We start from the raw sequence: 15,992 nt of genomic DNA on the forward strand, positions 1-15,992 counted from the left end.
CACTGTCTTGCAGAATACCCAAGATAAGTTCTGTCAAGAATTATCTCCCAGAAGCAGAAAGAACGCTGCTGGTTGGAGCTGGAAGAAGCAAAGACTAGGGTAGAAGACCAGCTCCTGAACTCCTTCCAGTAGCTGGAGAAACTGGAAACATCATGTACACTATGAAGTAAAGGCCGCTAAACTGAATAGTCCACAGGCAGGATTATTAATGTGAAGGAAAGGCAGATCATCCACAGACATCATTTGTTTGATAGACCTGAGAGTTTAAAATAAATGACCTGGGGCTTTCACTCTATTTCCAATAGTCTAGCTAAAGGAAAAGAAGGGGAACTCATATATTTTTTGAAATATTACTAAAATTTGTTGTGAATCACCTTTCACTATCGTTTGCCTGGGATGGAAGACATGCAGCTGAACAATGAGATGACTTGATTTCCTGTATTTCCTCCAACACCCAAGGTGGTTAGTATTGGAGAAAAAAACCAAAAATTATGGTAGAGAAAATTGAGATGGCCTTGTGGCTTTGGCATAGGCACTAGAATATTGTCTAGACCTCTTAGATCAATTGTAAAATTTGTTCACGTTAATGAAAGTATTATATAGTTGATATCTGACTTTTAGTAAGACATAAGGTTGTGATGCTTGGCAGGATTGAGCACAGTTGTTAGTTATGCTGGGGATAGCAAGCTCCCATATTAAGTTGTTAGTTATGCTGGGGATAGCAAGCTCCCATGTTATTATAGTATTCAGACTGCTTCTCTTTAACAATTTATAGAAATAACCTGAGGTACTTCTGAGATAAACCCATGGGATTTAATCATCTAAGGATGAAAAATCCATCCTCTATTCTTTGCTGATGACAACGACCTCACTGGATTATAGAGGAATAGGTAACAAAGGAACTAGGAAAAAGAATGAACACAAAAGCAACCAGACATGAAGATTTCTTACAGAACGAGAAAGATAGCAGGGATACTTAAATTGCTTGAAATAGCAAAAATATTCCCATCCCAGTCAAGAGCCACTGGAATGTGCTGGACCCCTCAAGCAGTGGGAAAGTTTAGCACTTGGCTAAGTGTCACTGAGAAATAAATTTAACAATTAGAAATCCAGTATTACTCAATAGCTGCTCGAGCAACACAGCACTGAGTCTAACCTCAAGAGATCCCCTATTCCCACTGCCCTCCCCTAAGACTTCAGAATCAATCATTCCTATATTATTCCCAATAGCTGCATTTCTGCTGTGTTCTTCAACAGCCTTGGATGTGCTTTGTAGGTTAAAGCAGCACTCTGATTCACTCAGCACTGACTCACCCAAGCACTGTCTTTTGCTGCTTCACTGTCTTGGCTGTTGGAAAGTGGTTTTCCCAAACTTATTCTTCCTATTTTCTGCTTGTTTGCTACCTTATCTGCCTCCTCATTTGCTTCCTCCATTCTGCAGCCGCACTTCCTGACACCTTGTTCACAACAAAGGTGAAGAAGAGGGCTTGAGTACTGCTCTTATCTCCTGTATTTGTTCTCTCTCCCTCAAATGAAGTAGCTACAGTTTCTCCAGTCTTATCCCTCATTTCCCATTTCCTAGCCCTCAGAATAGTCTGGTTGTTCCCCTCAGGAACATCAGCCAACAGTCTCTATCCTCTTGAACTGAGATGTCTGAAACCAGTGTCCTGCCTTGGCAGAGGCCTTATTAACCTCAAACGCTGCCTGAATACTTTGTGTCTCTGCCTTTGATCACACCTGGTGGCAGCTGTCTGCTGGTTTTGGGTGCTGAACCCCCTTTTGCTGTCTCCTGCCTTCTTTCTGAAAAAATACTACTAAAGTAGCCATCTCTCAGCCTGCATTTATAAGGATTATTCCTGCTGGAGTATAATACTTCACAAATCATTCTCTTGCATTCAATTGTTTCCAGACTGCTTCTCCAGTTTGAAACTATAAGCTTGAATTTTGATTCTGTCCTCCAGTGTACATATGCTGGGAAGCCTGGCATCTGCAATTGTAATGAGTGTGATCATATCTATTCTGGGATATTAAATATCATCTAGGATATTAAAGTATATATTGAATAATACCAAATCCAAGGCTGAGCCCTGCAAAATCATGCTTGACCATTTTCTTATCTTTTGATAATGAGCCACTTGGGAACTACTTAACTGAGTACAATTTCCAAGATTGTATTCATTCTGTAGGGGTTTCATCCAGCACGGTTTGCTTTCTCCCTTTGAACTGAAATAATATTTTGCTATGAGGAGATAATAGGCCAAGTGATACTGGAATGAAAAAATGCCGTCTTGGAAGAAGCCAAAGTCTCCTTTGATGCACTGGTGGGATGTGCTCGGTGTTGTAGATTGCAGTGTTGTGACATGTGAATGCACACAAATGCCACTCACCCCTGGTCCATGCCATGGGTTCTCTGCTCACAGCAGGGTGGGGAACATGCATGGACACCAGTAGGGCACCAACAGCACCAACAACATGTATGCCATGGTTCCTGCTCACTGCAGTGTGTGTCTGCTGGGGAACTGAGCAAAAGGCTGATGTACTACAGGGGTCCTAAGGAACCACTGTTCTCTCTGCTGTGGGAATGGTTCCTGGAGCCAGCCCTTTTTTCAGCTCTCCAAAATCCATGGTGTATATTTCACAGCCTTGTGAAGATTTGTGCACAGGGCTCTTAATGTCTGTGAGGTTGTGTGCTGTGAGTCATGTCTTCTACTGGCCTGGCCTGCTGACTCTCCTTCTGGACAGTAAAAGGGAGAAATTCTCCCAGGTTTTCTCTGGAACTGAATATCCCTACTTAAAAATTTAGAAAAAAAAAGTGCTTAGATTTTTTGGCAAAAAAGTACAAAAAGTTTCAAGAGTTGGAAAGAAAAAATTATACTAAGCTCACTCAGACACTGACACAGACTGTCTAAACATAATCTATGTCCCTGGAGTCCCTGTAACTTGCAAATGAGTTAACAACTAAATAAGTTATTGTAACTCTATTTATCAGATTTCTGAGGAGCATGTTTTGCTGGAGGACTGACACTGCAGCAATATCCAGAGCAAAACTTTTCAAGTATTCCAAATGCAAATGAACACTCACTTTCCCAAACTGACCAGTGTCAGCCACCTTTTTCTGCATTCTCTTTCATACTGTCTCCACCTCAGTCATCTGCCCTTCCTTCATCACTTCTTCCTCTCCTTTTTTTCCATGTAGATTATCCCATCAAATGTAATCTTCACTCCCAAAATAGCCTCGGAGGGGCTATTTAGAGCCCTCAAAGCAGGGCACTAACCACCCCTGTGATCTGCAACTTTCTGTATCCTGAGAATCTTTCTAGTGCTGGAACAGGAGGAGATGTGAATAGGGCAGAGCTGCTTCAGACACAGAAAATGGCCAACTCATCTCTCCTGCTGCTTGTGGAGGTGTTGGTAAATTAAGGTAGAGTTGAATTAAAACATCCCCAAAACTTCTAAATGGCACAATATTTTACACTTCTTTTTTATTGGGAATGGCTTTTAGTATTTGGAGATAAAACATCAGAATGCTTGACTTTTTTCTGGATTAGAAATCTTAATAAACTAAGTTGCAGGGGAAGAAGAGTATGTTGGAGTAATTTGAAGAAGCTGATGTAGAAGTTGCCTCTTTTTGCTTGATCCACCCTTGTTTTTGACATTTCCCCAGGCTCCCCTGCTTTTTGTTGACAGGTTCTTAGAAAATGGGTGGTGGCTTTTTCTGAGAACAGCATCAGATGTAGTTACATGAAAAATATGCAGGTGAGAGTTTTGCAGTGGGTGCAAAATTGATTGGGGCTTTTATTTTTGGTGTGGGGTGGGTCTTTAAGAGCCAAAGTTGAAAAGAACTTACTGTGTTTCAGAGCATCTCAACAAGTATGAGAAAAAAATACTTATTGTGGGTACAGAAGGGAAAAACCCCAGATATGCTACAAAACAAAGCAGGGAGGAAGTCACTTTGTTAGGCTGATAGTTGAGATCAGTAAGCAGCAAAGACAGACTGTCAGGCCAAAATCCTGCTGCCCCAAAGGCAAAGATGGAGCAGGGGGAAGGGAAACCGGGGCATCCATGTGAGGTGGACTGCTTTTGTCTGTGTTAATTTATCCTGTCTCAAGGGAAAGGGCACTGTGCTCCCCTGGGGAACAGGTCTCTGGAGGAGCATCACATGCTGCGAGCAGTGCAGGTGAGGCTGCTGTCAAGGGACGATGTGGCAAACGGGAAGGAATCAAAGCAACTCCTCTTTGTGCATCTGCAATGGAGGCTGAGTCATTACCATTCATCACTAGCCCGACTGGTGTGTTAATTCTGGTGACAGTTGTTTTCGGGAGAGAGGACAGCTTTTGATGCCTTTTAATTCCTCAAAATAAAAGAAAAAAGGGCTGTCAAGGTAACAGGCATCCGGAGAGGCTGACTGAAAACAGTGGGTAAGGAAATAGCTTTAAGTCCCAGGGAAATGCAGCATAAAAGGGAGCTGCCACAATAACCAGGACAGTGTGGCTTGCTCCTTCTCATTTCTGAAGGAAGCAGCAAATGGCTAAAACTTCCCATGCCCAAGTTACAAATGACCTCCAGTTGTAGCACAATGGAGGAGAGTTAAAGCTGCAGTATTTTCTCTGGGATTCTTTCTGCTGGGTTGTCCTTCTGATTTGAGTATTCATATCTGTCTTTGTAGCATCATTCATCTTGCAACTTATTCTAGTCAAGCCCAGAAACCTCCCTCAAGAGAGCAGAAGCCTCTTCTGGCTCCAGTCCTCAGAGACTGACAGGCTCCACAGCACCCTGGGGCAGGTTAACCATTGACTTTACAAGGGCTCAAGATTTCTGCCAACCACTGCCTGCTGTTTCAGGGAAACCATGGGCAGGGCTGCCCATTGCCAGCAGTAGGCCTTGCCAGGAAGCTTTAAGACAAGATGCACCTTGTGGGTGTCTTTCCTTCAGCGCTTCTCCTTTCCCTGACCCCCAGCAGTCATTTCACATGCTGGCCCCACCAGCCTCTGCAAGCTCGGGGGTTCCCAGCCCTGACCCTGAGAGGCAGTGCCAGGAGAGGTCCCAGCCTCCTGTGCCAGCATCCCTTCCCTCCAGACTGATGCTTCTCCTCTGCAGCTTTCATGTCCCTTACTATTCCTCTTTTCATACCTCTCTCTCATTGATTCCCTCTAATTCTCTGCTTCCCCTCATCACCCAATAATGGTATTTCTCTCTTTTCATCACTTTCTCCATCTACTCAGGACCATGGCAGGAGGGCTGTACTGAAGCAGAGGGATGCTTTCGTTGAGTATCATCTAATCAGAGATGGTCCTTGCCTGAAAAAATAATTTCAATAAACAGAGCAAGAAAAAGACTGAGGGAGGATGTCTGGAAAGGAGGAGTGGCTTCCCCAAGGCTGTCCAGCAGGGACAGAAACAAGTCCTCTTCTCTTGCCCATTGGACCAAGCTGTCATGTCTGCAGGGATTTGAACAAATGTAATTTTAAAACAAAGCCAAGTTTGAGGGAGGCCTGTTGGGAACGGAGTTCCTTAAGGAATCTTGCCACTGTGGCAGAGGAAGAACACAGTGGGCAAACCACAATGCCCCACTAAAAACCAGTCCTGGGATGCTCTTGGCTTCAACCACAGCCACCTAGGAAAACACAGCTTCCCAACCCTGGCAAGGCAGCAACTCACAGGTCGTGCAACCAAGACCCCTGATGTGACAGCGAGGGGGAAGCATGAGCGGGTGGGATGCAGCACCACTTTCCAGGGACCCTGCACCCAAAGGAAAGCTGTGCCTGAGCTGGGAAGGGTCTTTACACCTTCCTGTGATGGCCAAAGTGCTGCCATAGGATTTGCTAATAGACATGGACTGGGCTAGGGTGAAATCAGGTGCTTCAAATGGACTTGTCCCATCTTTAGTTCAAGTTGTGCAGGGCCTGCAGACACCCACTGGGAGAGCTTTAAAAAAATCCCAACATAATAACTAGAGAGGAGCTCATTATATCTGTGACTCATCGGCCGGAAGCTGCAGCAAGCACGGCTGCTGTGCCGGCAGTCTCGCTTCCAAGGGTGTGGTGACACGTGCAGTTACTAGACTGAGAAATTGGTGCTCAGCTCAGGTTTACTGTCATAGCATTCCAACTTCTGATAGCAGAGCTGCCTGTGCTAGGCCCCACAGTGGACAAACATATCCCTGAGGGGACTGCTGAGACAGCAGGGCTGTGCAAGGCTCAGACACTACCTAAAGGCCAAATGTGTTTTTGTACAAGTTTAGAGCAAATTAGTTTGTAGGTAAGGTCCTCTCCTAAACTGAGGGACCTGACACAAAGGAGTCAACTTGCTATATAAAATTCAAGAAGCACAGTGACAGGACAGACCAGTATGATGCCGAATTAGGAGTGACAGAGATACTCAAATAATATGCCCATTGTTGGCAGACAGCAAGTTTTACTTTGGTGGTGTTCTGTTGTACACCAGATGATCAGGAAGCTCCCTAGGTTTGGTAGTGCACCACAGACTGTGACTCGGATGAGTGTGACTGTGAGAGTCACGTCCCTGCCAAGGCATCTGCCCATGGGACAACTGCCATCACCTATGGTTTCCAGCTTGTCCATGTGTCCATTGCTATGGGCCACCCCAGCGTGGGTGAGAAAGTGATGTCACTGCCGCCGTGCTAAAAGAAAAATTAGTTTCATCAACACAGAACAGTGAAAGAGCCTGGGGGTTTCCTCCTCTCACACTGTCCCTGGGGTGAAAGGGAGGAGTTGCTCTGCAGTCCAAGCGGGGTGAGCTGTTCCCCGGCTCTACCTCTGCCACCAGAAAACATTCCCATTCATATGCAAAACTTTTAACACCCCGGGCTGACAGAGCTGCTGCTGCTGCGCAGCTATGGCACTCAGCAACAGGGCAGGGTGCATTTCAAGCTTGTCCTGCTTCCTCTGCTCTCAAAATCAACTCCTCTCTCAGCAGTAAAGACACCCCACCTCAAAGCTCATCTCAAAGGCTGACTGTAAAAACAGGAGGCGTCATTTCTATGAATGAGATAGTTTTCGTAAGTGCAGATGCGGAAGCTGTTACCACCAAAATATTTAGGAAACTGGTGAAAGGAAACAGTCGAGCTGTAGCACAGGAACAGGTTCAAGCACTCGGCTCTGGCTGCGCCCTGAGCTGTGTCCTTGCCACGATGCAGAACTCCCAAGAAGATTTGACTGCACTCGGAGAAGAAGATGATTCCTTTGGGGAAGGTAAAGTCATCTTTTATTAAAGTAATCCTTCTCCTACTCAGACTTGAGACCGGTTACTAGCCTGGGTGGTATTTCTTGTGTAAATCTGAAGTTGTCTGTGGGCTTCAAGGTCACAGGGTGACCAGACTCTTTTTCTCCTTAGAGAATGGAGAACAAAGGGACCATAGATACAATAAAGATACTTTCACACTGGTTCAGCAGCTTCTAGGAAGTTACTGCAGAAGAAAACCGGGGGGACACCCAGTGTATTCTCTACAGTGGCTGCACTGTGCAAAGTAGCACATTGGGCATTCAACAGCACAGGTGCAGCTGTGGTTAAAGTGGTAGCAGCTCTTTATGGGCTAAGGGTGACTTGCTACTTAAATTAACTGAGCAGAATTAGCATCCTCCTCTCCAACTGGCACAACCTGAGATACAAAGCCAGTGTCATAACTTCTTATCCTAAAACTGCTTCTGCTCGTGCTTGATTCCTGTTGCTTGCATTCTGTACCATCGTTTACATGTATATTGAGTACTATCAAGTCAAAATAGCAGATACACAGATAAGAGGGCCCAGAGGAGGAGGAGGAAGAATCTGGCCCATGGTGTTCAATTTCTGCCGTTGCTCACTGCTCCCCTTTGCACTTGAGCCAGGGGGAGAACTTGCTCATGCAAATCTTCTCCCGGCCCCCAGCCCTCCACAGTTTCTAAGGGAGTTGAAGGCACAAAAGGCTGCCTGGATCCACTCCAAAGACTGTGAACCTTTAAACTCACTTTCAGCACAGCTTCAGCAAACCTCATTTAAACAAAGCTCAGCTGCGGTTGGTATGGAAAACTTAGCAGTGAATAGTGCCAAATCAAGTTATCTGAGCCCCAGTGAAAGGCATCAGCTCAGAAAAGAATGCAGTCTCAATGATGTTCTCTCCGTACTCAAATACATTTCTCACGTCTCTATGCCCCCTCTTCTCACCCTGTATCCCAGTCTGGGCTCAGAAGGGCAATGAATTTGCTGACAGGAGAGGTCAGTGCATTTGCATTGTGGAAGAAATCCTAGTAGTCCAGGAAACACCTCATGCCAGTGGGCAAATCAACTGGCACTGAAAGTACCCCATTGCATTTGCTGTATCCTGCATTCAACACAAGTGGATGCTGCTTCCCAGGATAATCATCCACGTGCTCTGACTTGATATGGACATTTGCAATTGCTCTGAAGAGCCAGTGGATTTTTAAGCTTCTTTGCTGTTTCTGAAACCTTTAGCTCATGTTCTTGATCAGAAATTTGGAAGGGAAGGAGAGAAATGTGGGCAGGTTAGTCGACATATATATTGTGTTATCTGAAGGGAATGATACACCACTTCAAAAATCTGTTCCAGCCTCTCAGCTAAGTTGTTTCTGGCAGGGCTGATCCAGAAACAGCTAGAGGAGGCTCTGCTTTTTCAAAGGCAGGAACATTTTAAAAACCTTTCCATGACCCTTCTTGGAGCAGGAGGTTGGAATAGATGATTTTCTGAGGTCCCACCCACCTAAGATATCCTTCGAGTCTATGAGTTGGTGACATCCTCTTCAACTCACCTACGTGTAACTGGGAACAGTTGTATCCCAGCTGCTCTCTCAGACACAGGGATTGTTGGCTCCCAAACCTGCCAGCTGGAGAGCCCAAACAACACAGGCACAGTGCTAGACTTCCCCTTCAGTCCCCTCTCCTCGCTCTTGAATGGGTTAGCAAGGAAGCATTAACTTTCTGGCTGCTATTTCTGGAGCGCTGCTGACCCCGGACAGCCCGGAGCGCTCCCTGGGGCTGGGCGGGATCCGGGCGGGAGCAGCGGGGCCCCTTTGGGTCCCGGGGCAGCCCCGCCCCGCTCCGCTGCAGCCTCGGGCGCCAGCCAAAATTTAGTCACCGCCAAAACTCAGTCGCAGATTTTCGGGCCGGATGGAGGCACTTGTCAGGCACTGAACTCCCAGCTCAGTGCAGACCTCAGCTCTTAGGGCTTGACCTATTTTTTATTATTTTCCACATCCACCTTGATTTGGAAAGTGGTGATGGCAAATCTCTGTCCACCTTTTTAACTCATCCCAAGGCTTAGCTACCATCACAGTTAAAGACAGCTACATTTTAAATCTTCTAGCACTGATCTGTCTCTACTTTTTTGGAGTTAGTTTCCCTCCTGTCCAGGAGAGCTAAGATCTCACTATTGCTTGTGCATATAAAAATCTCATATAACTGTCTACAGGCAATATTCAGACCACTCTCATCTTTTGCCAAGCAGACTGTTATCAATGACTGTTTCCTTATAAAGTTTTAATCTGTTAAGCATTTTCATGGTTCTTGAGACCAGTCCCTTGGAGAGATGCGGACACCACCATGGAGCCCAGTGCTCCAAAACTGTCAGACCAGGGACAAATCCAGAAGTTACATGATGTGTTTACTCATACTTCGGAAGTATATATATAATATATCAGGATCAGTTCAAGGATCTGCTGAAGTTCTTTCAGGTTGCAGCATCACATGAGGGTTTGCTCTTCTCAGATTTTTCTCTTTAATCCTCAAGTCTTTCAGATTCAAATTTCTCAGGACAAAGTCAATGTTATCCTGTCAGGATGGCTTATCTCCCTTGCTCCCAGCTATGCCCATACTAAAACCAGATGATTCACCTCACTTCCTCAAGTAGCCTGTTTTCCACTTCTCCAGACATTGTGCCATCTGTGCCATACTCAGTCAATCACTGTTTAAAGTTCCCTTTCAGATCACTGACATAAAAATAGTTCAGTCCCATGGAGGAGAACCAATCTTTGTATGTCCTCTTTAGAAACTGGCATCTTTGATGATTTCTCAGCTGGGTTATGTGTGTAAAGATCTCATGCAGTACCAAATTCTGTTTCTTACTAAAATCTGAATACACTATCAATACAATTATGTTCTCTAAAATCCTAATGATTGCCACTGATTGTACTCCATCTCCTTTAATTTTGCTTATATGACTTCAACATCAGCTATTCCTTGACGAGGCCAAGACCACTGCCAGCCTATCACATTATTAGTAACACAACATTATTTACAGCTCCCTGGAATTACTGTGGTGTTGCAAGTTTTCTGAAATGTCAATAAGAAGTTCCTAGGATAACTCTTCTCAAAATTACAGTTTTAAACTGTCTTCTGGGAAAGATCAAGGGGGAAATATTTTCCCATTGATATAGACTGTCAGATGGCACTGATGTTTCCCACATGCAAACCAAAACATTTGTTGAAAACTTCTGGGTTTTCTTCAGCATAATCCATAATGCCACAATTTTTACTTGTCCTTCAGTAGGCATTGCTTTTCCTTATTATACCTTGAAATTGCAAGTCACAAAGCTGGATGTGACAAAATAGGCTAGAACTATCCTCACAAAAATGCAACAGGCATTCAAAGCTTCAAAATGTTCAACCTCAAAGAAACTTTGTTAGCTCTTTCCCTTGTTTTGTAATAACAGTGCCTTGCATTGACATGGTGCTCTCTCCTTCAGAGGTTTTGCAGAGATTTTGCAAGTGACTGTGCTTATGTTCAGTGAAGAACTCCCTCTCCTCTGCAACGTGGTCAGTGTTGAACAGGGCACAGCTGTAATGTGGAAAAGTTTAAAAAATAAATTATTTTAGCCTTTTGAAAGCACAAGGAGTGACATGTTTAATTCCTTTTAAGCCCTACTCACTCTGTTAACTCAAAGCAAGTGCCTTCAGTTACTTTTACAATTTTGTTAGGTCAAATACCCACTTTGGGCAAAATACTGTTTAATTTTTAGTGACTCCAAGTGCCTGGGATTCTGAAGTTATATTTCATTAAAAAGAAATCCCTTCCACTAGCACTAGGCTTCCCCTCCTCACTGCAGCCTGCAGTGATGGTGTGGATTTCCCCTGGCTCTGTCTAAGATGAGGAGCCAAGCCCAGAGAGTGAGGGGCATTTGAGCACAAGTCACCTCTCTTGGCGGACCCTGGTTTCCCTGGGAGGAGAGCTGAGGGCTCACACAGAGCTGTGATGCCACTGCACCAGCACAGCCTCTGGCTGGGACCAGAGGCTCAGCACAGCAGGAGCTCCTGGATCAAGCAGACACATCCATGAACAGAATTTGCAAGCAGTCAGCAAACATGGCCAGCACATCACAGAATCATAGGATATGCTGAGTTGGAAGGGATCCATCAGGATCATCGAGTCCAGCTCCTGGCCCTGTACATGATAGCTCCAAGAGTCATACCTTGAGTATGACTCAAGTGCCCAAGAGCATTGTTCAAATGCTTCTTGAACCCTGTCAGGCTGGTGCTGTGACCACTTCCCTGGGGAGCCTGTTCCAGTGCCCAAACACCCTCTGGGTGAAGAACCTTTTCTTGATATCCTGACTAAACCTCTCCTGACTCTACTTCATGCAGTTTCCTTGGGTTCTGTCACTTATCACCACAGAGAAGAGATCAGTGTCTGGCCCTCCTCTTTCCCTCACAAGGAAGTTGTGACTGCAATGAGGTCTCCCTTCAGTCTCCTTTTCTCCAGGCTGAACAGAACAAGTGACCTCAGGTGCTCCTCACACAGCTTCCCCTCAAGGCCCTTCACCATCTTCATAGTCCTCCTTTGGACACTCTCCAACAGTTTAATATCTTTTTTATATTGTGGCACCCAAAACTGCCCCCAGCACTGGAGGTGAGGCTGCCCCAGCTCAGAGCAGAGCAGGACAGTCCCCTCCCTTGCCTGGCTGGTGTTGCTGTGCCTGATGCCCCCAGGACACCCCTGGCCCTCCTGGCTGCCAGGGCACTGCTGACTCAGGTTCAACTTGCCATCAACCAGGTTCCTTCCCACACAGTGCTTCTCTCCAGCCTCTTGTTCTCTAGTCTATACACACAACCAAGGTTGCGCCATCCAGGGTCCAGAATCCAGCACTTGCCTTTGTTGAACTTCTTACAGTTGGTGATTGCCCACTCCTCTGATTTGTCAGGGTCTCTCTGCAGGGCCTGTCTGCCCTTAAGGGAGTCAACAGCTCCTCTCAATTTAGTGTTGTTGGCAAACTTGCTTGGTATTCCTTCAAGAATTAGGTCCAAATATTTTGTTAGCACCCTATCCACACTGAGAATGCACAGGAAAAGTAGAAATTAAGCTGTGATTTATTGCAGATCTTTTCATGCAGCTGCTCTACACTGACCTCTCCTCACACCTCCATTTCCCACTTCCTGTGTATACCCTCTGGTTGTACATGGGGTAACCATAACCTCCCTGTCAGGTCAAAGCCCACACAAAATCCTATCAGTGTTTCCTAATAATGGGGTAGAGAAACCAACACTGTCTTTTTCATTTCATTCATTAAGGGTGTGCTCCGGTTCAGTAGACCAGAGCCCCATTTTAGATGGTGCACTGCACAGAGTCAGAGTCCCAGGGCCCTTTCCTTGCCCAGGACTGACATGCTCCTTCTGGCATACAGATACATTCCAGCACTGCTGCCCATCAAGGCTCCTGTGAGAACAGAACTGCATCAAATGTTTAAGGTGCGCTTAAAAAATGCAGCAGATGCCTTTGCATCCTTGTAAAGCCTGCCTGTCCTTTACAAGAGAGAAAAGAGCTTTAGTTCTGGGGTTTGGGACCAGCTCTGAGGCTTAGCTGAAATGAAAGGTAGCTGCTGTACATGATTATGTGCACTGCCTGCACATAGTGAGGTTAGAGATGTTAGAGAAAACTGAGGATAAAGCCTTGGATGTTAACTTATAGTTGAGACTCTTTATTCAGCAGCAATTCAGGTTAAGCAACTTTTCTCTTTCCCTGAAGCAACACTAGACACTGTGCTTTTCTTGGACATACAACTGCAGTGGCTTGTCAAATGTCACATGGGGCCATCCATGTCACAGCTTGTCTGTGACCCATGGGACCAGTTTTCTTTCCATGCTGTATCTGGCCCTGCTTTGGTGAGACCCCTCAGGTATGACCCCTCCCCACAGAGTACATCAAAGGGGTGTAACTTCAGGAGAATTGTTTTCTAATGATTCTCTTGTGTTCATATCAGTATGGTATTCCAGCAGAGGCCCACCTCAGGGATATACAGAGATAATTTTTTTCCTATGTTTTCACCCCAGAGAGTTTGACACGGCTGCTTTTTATCCAGCATACCAGTTCCCAATACTTCAGGAGGCTGTTGTAAGGATGAGCAGCCTTGCAATGTATCAAGCATGGGAGCTTCTCCTTCCTAACTGCTGGGAGACTGCAGATCAGTGTCCTGAAAACATTTACAGGTCCCAGCAGCCCTACTTGTCCTTTTGGCTTATCTCACATTCCTGAAGAAAGTGAGTGCTGTACTTGCTGCAGCCCAGAGGATGAGAAGTCCCATCACCAAGGCAACAGTGTCTGCTTCATCCAGATAGATGGATTGTCGTGAGATATTTGGCCTGAAAACTCAGATTGAAGCACCTTTCTGCAGAGCATGATCAGACCTATTTTAACACACAGGACAAGGATGGCAAGGAAAAAAGAGTGCTGCCTTATGGAGCATTTTTGTTATTCCTGTTTACACTGAATGCTCCGCTCACCTGCTTCTCACAGCTGCTTCATTCTGGTTGTGTCCATGGGTGGACTCAGTTATGCAGACGGGGGCGAGAGCTTTTTGTGGTTAGAGGAGTCTGTGTGAGACGCCCATCCCCACCCCAGGCGCCCCCACACTGACCCACCCGCAGTGCTCTGGAACTTCCAGCTGTCCTGGGCAGCTGGAGGATTATTTTTAACAGGGCATTGCACTCCATATATGAAGCAGAAAAGTTTGAGCCCATGATCCCCCAAATTAAAAAAAAAAAAAAATTAAAAAAAAAGATTGAAATGAGAGACCCTTTCTGCTTTGTTTTCTCCTGATTTTTTAATTAAAACTTTTGATCTTTTCAGTGCTTCCTTCTCCATTTCTGGAAGGCAGCTTTTTTTGTTCATATCTGTTGATGATATTTCTAGATCACTAATAATAACAACAGTGAGGGGAAAATCCAGGCCAAATAAACAAGTGGCATTTAACCAGCCCTCAGAGAAAAGAGGAAGGTATGTACAAGCCAGAGAGAAACCACTGATCAGGTGTGCTTGGGGCGCCTTCTAAGCTTGCAAAACAAGTGTCACACCAAAGGCTGCAGCAAAGCTGCCTTTTTTTTCCACACATTTTCCCCCTCCTGGTTTTACAGAGCATCTTTACAAAGTTCCAAGAAACACGAGCTTTTTGTCGCTCGGTCCCGTCATTAAATTCACAAAATAAACATGTCTTGCCAACACGAGTGGGTGGCGTAAACAACTTCACCCCTTTAATAATTCGAGGCACAGCTCAGCCGCCTGTGAAATGAGCTTCCGCCTGCCTGGATGCTGAACCAAAGCCTTGCAGTCGGTGCGCCATGGGTGTGACAGGCACAAAACAAGCGGGTCAGGAAGTGCAGAGTTAAAAGGCGAGCAGTGAAAACAGTCTGTGTGTATGGATGGAGGGGGGAGAGAGAGGGAGAGAGTAGTCAAGCACTTGACAATGTCACAGAGGCCCTAAAAAGTTGATGGTGGGAAGATTTCCCATCCCAATAGTAGGATCTCTCCTATATCTCAGCATTGCTTGTGGGAGTGAGGGGTGTTGTCAGGCCACACAGAATTTTAAGCAGTGTGGTTTTGATCTGGCATCCAGGAGCAGGGAAATGGTTTGAAGCAGGGGTTTATGCTGTGAAAGAGTCCCTGATATTCCTGTGTCTTTGGCAACTGGAAAACCGTTGAAGCAAAAGTGCTATGGAAGTCCTGAGCATAAAAAGCTTCAATCTGCATAACTTAATGGGGGCTGGCATTGGCTTCCTCTAGTTTAATTGCAGGTAGTCTGGGAGTTGGAAAGTTCAGAGATGCAGAGCTTGGAAATGATAACTTGAGTTCTAATAATTGATAAAAAGCTTGGAAGACGAGAAGTAAAGTAGAAAGATATGAAGCCATGGAGAGAGAGAAAAAAACTGGTATTTTGGGGAAAAGCCTGCTGTGACCAGCCCTTGTCTGAAGAGATAAACACAGTGGATAAACACATCTGGCTGCACCCAAACTGGGGCAGTTTCAATGACCTCTATTCCAGCCTTCTCTGAGATTTAATGTTCTAGCTCCTTAAACTGGTTACTTTATGTTCCTCTTAGTCAATAATGAGTGTGTTCAAGAAGGAGGGAGAGCAAGGGTGGAAACAAGAAGCCCCTCCAGGTGCCAGTTCAGGGCATGGAAATAGGGATCCTTCCCTGCTGGCAGACCTGGGCTCTTTTGCTGACCATGGCAGTCCCCTGGTGCTAGCCTGGCAGCAGTGGGCACAAGTGTGGCTGGTGCCTGTCAGGGTCCAGAGCCCAGCATTCCCACCCACAGGGCAACAGGAGGCAGATCCACTGCAGCAGTGGGGCAGACTCATCTTTGTGATAGCAGGTTCAAGGAGGAAGCCCTGCAGGAGCTGCTTACCATTAAAGTGATATTTACTTGAGCTTTGCCTCTAACCAGGATCCAGTAGCTAAGGTAATGCCCACATGGGCCTGGGCTAGGTTTCCCCAGTGCACAGTGATGCTTTTAGTCATGCCCCACTGGGAAAACTGCCTGCACTTGTCGCTGCTCTGTTGCACTGTGATGGGGGAGCTCAGCACCCAGGCTGCTCCTGCAGCTTCACTAACCAGAGCCCTGCCCTGGATTTACTGCCCATGTCACGGCACTGTGTGAGCCTGCCTAAATTAACCACAACCCATTCCACAGAAAAGAAAAGACACTCAAAATTGTCCAGCAAAATAAATGCTCCAGCCCAAAATCCCATGTGAAATGACCACCCTGGGAAGGAAACC

General features: G+C 45.8%; 1 protein-coding gene across 1 annotated transcript in view; it reads left to right on the forward strand.

Moving 5' to 3' along the window:
- Positions 1-7,069: 7,069 nt before the first annotated feature.
- The window catches only part of RIPOR2 (RHO family interacting cell polarization regulator 2), a 69,364-nt gene continuing 60,441 nt past the window's right edge, over positions 7,070-15,992 (forward strand). The window contains exon 1 of the mRNA XM_063164884.1: positions 7,070-7,210. Coding sequence (XP_063020954.1) covers positions 7,150-7,210 — 61 coding nt within the window. The 5' untranslated portion in view covers positions 7,070-7,149. The remainder of the gene's footprint in view (positions 7,211-15,992) is intronic.

The sequence above is a fragment of the Melospiza melodia genome, chromosome 1, assembly GCF_035770615.1.
Source record: "Melospiza melodia melodia isolate bMelMel2 chromosome 1, bMelMel2.pri, whole genome shotgun sequence".
NCBI lineage: Eukaryota > Metazoa > Chordata > Aves > Passeriformes > Passerellidae > Melospiza > Melospiza melodia.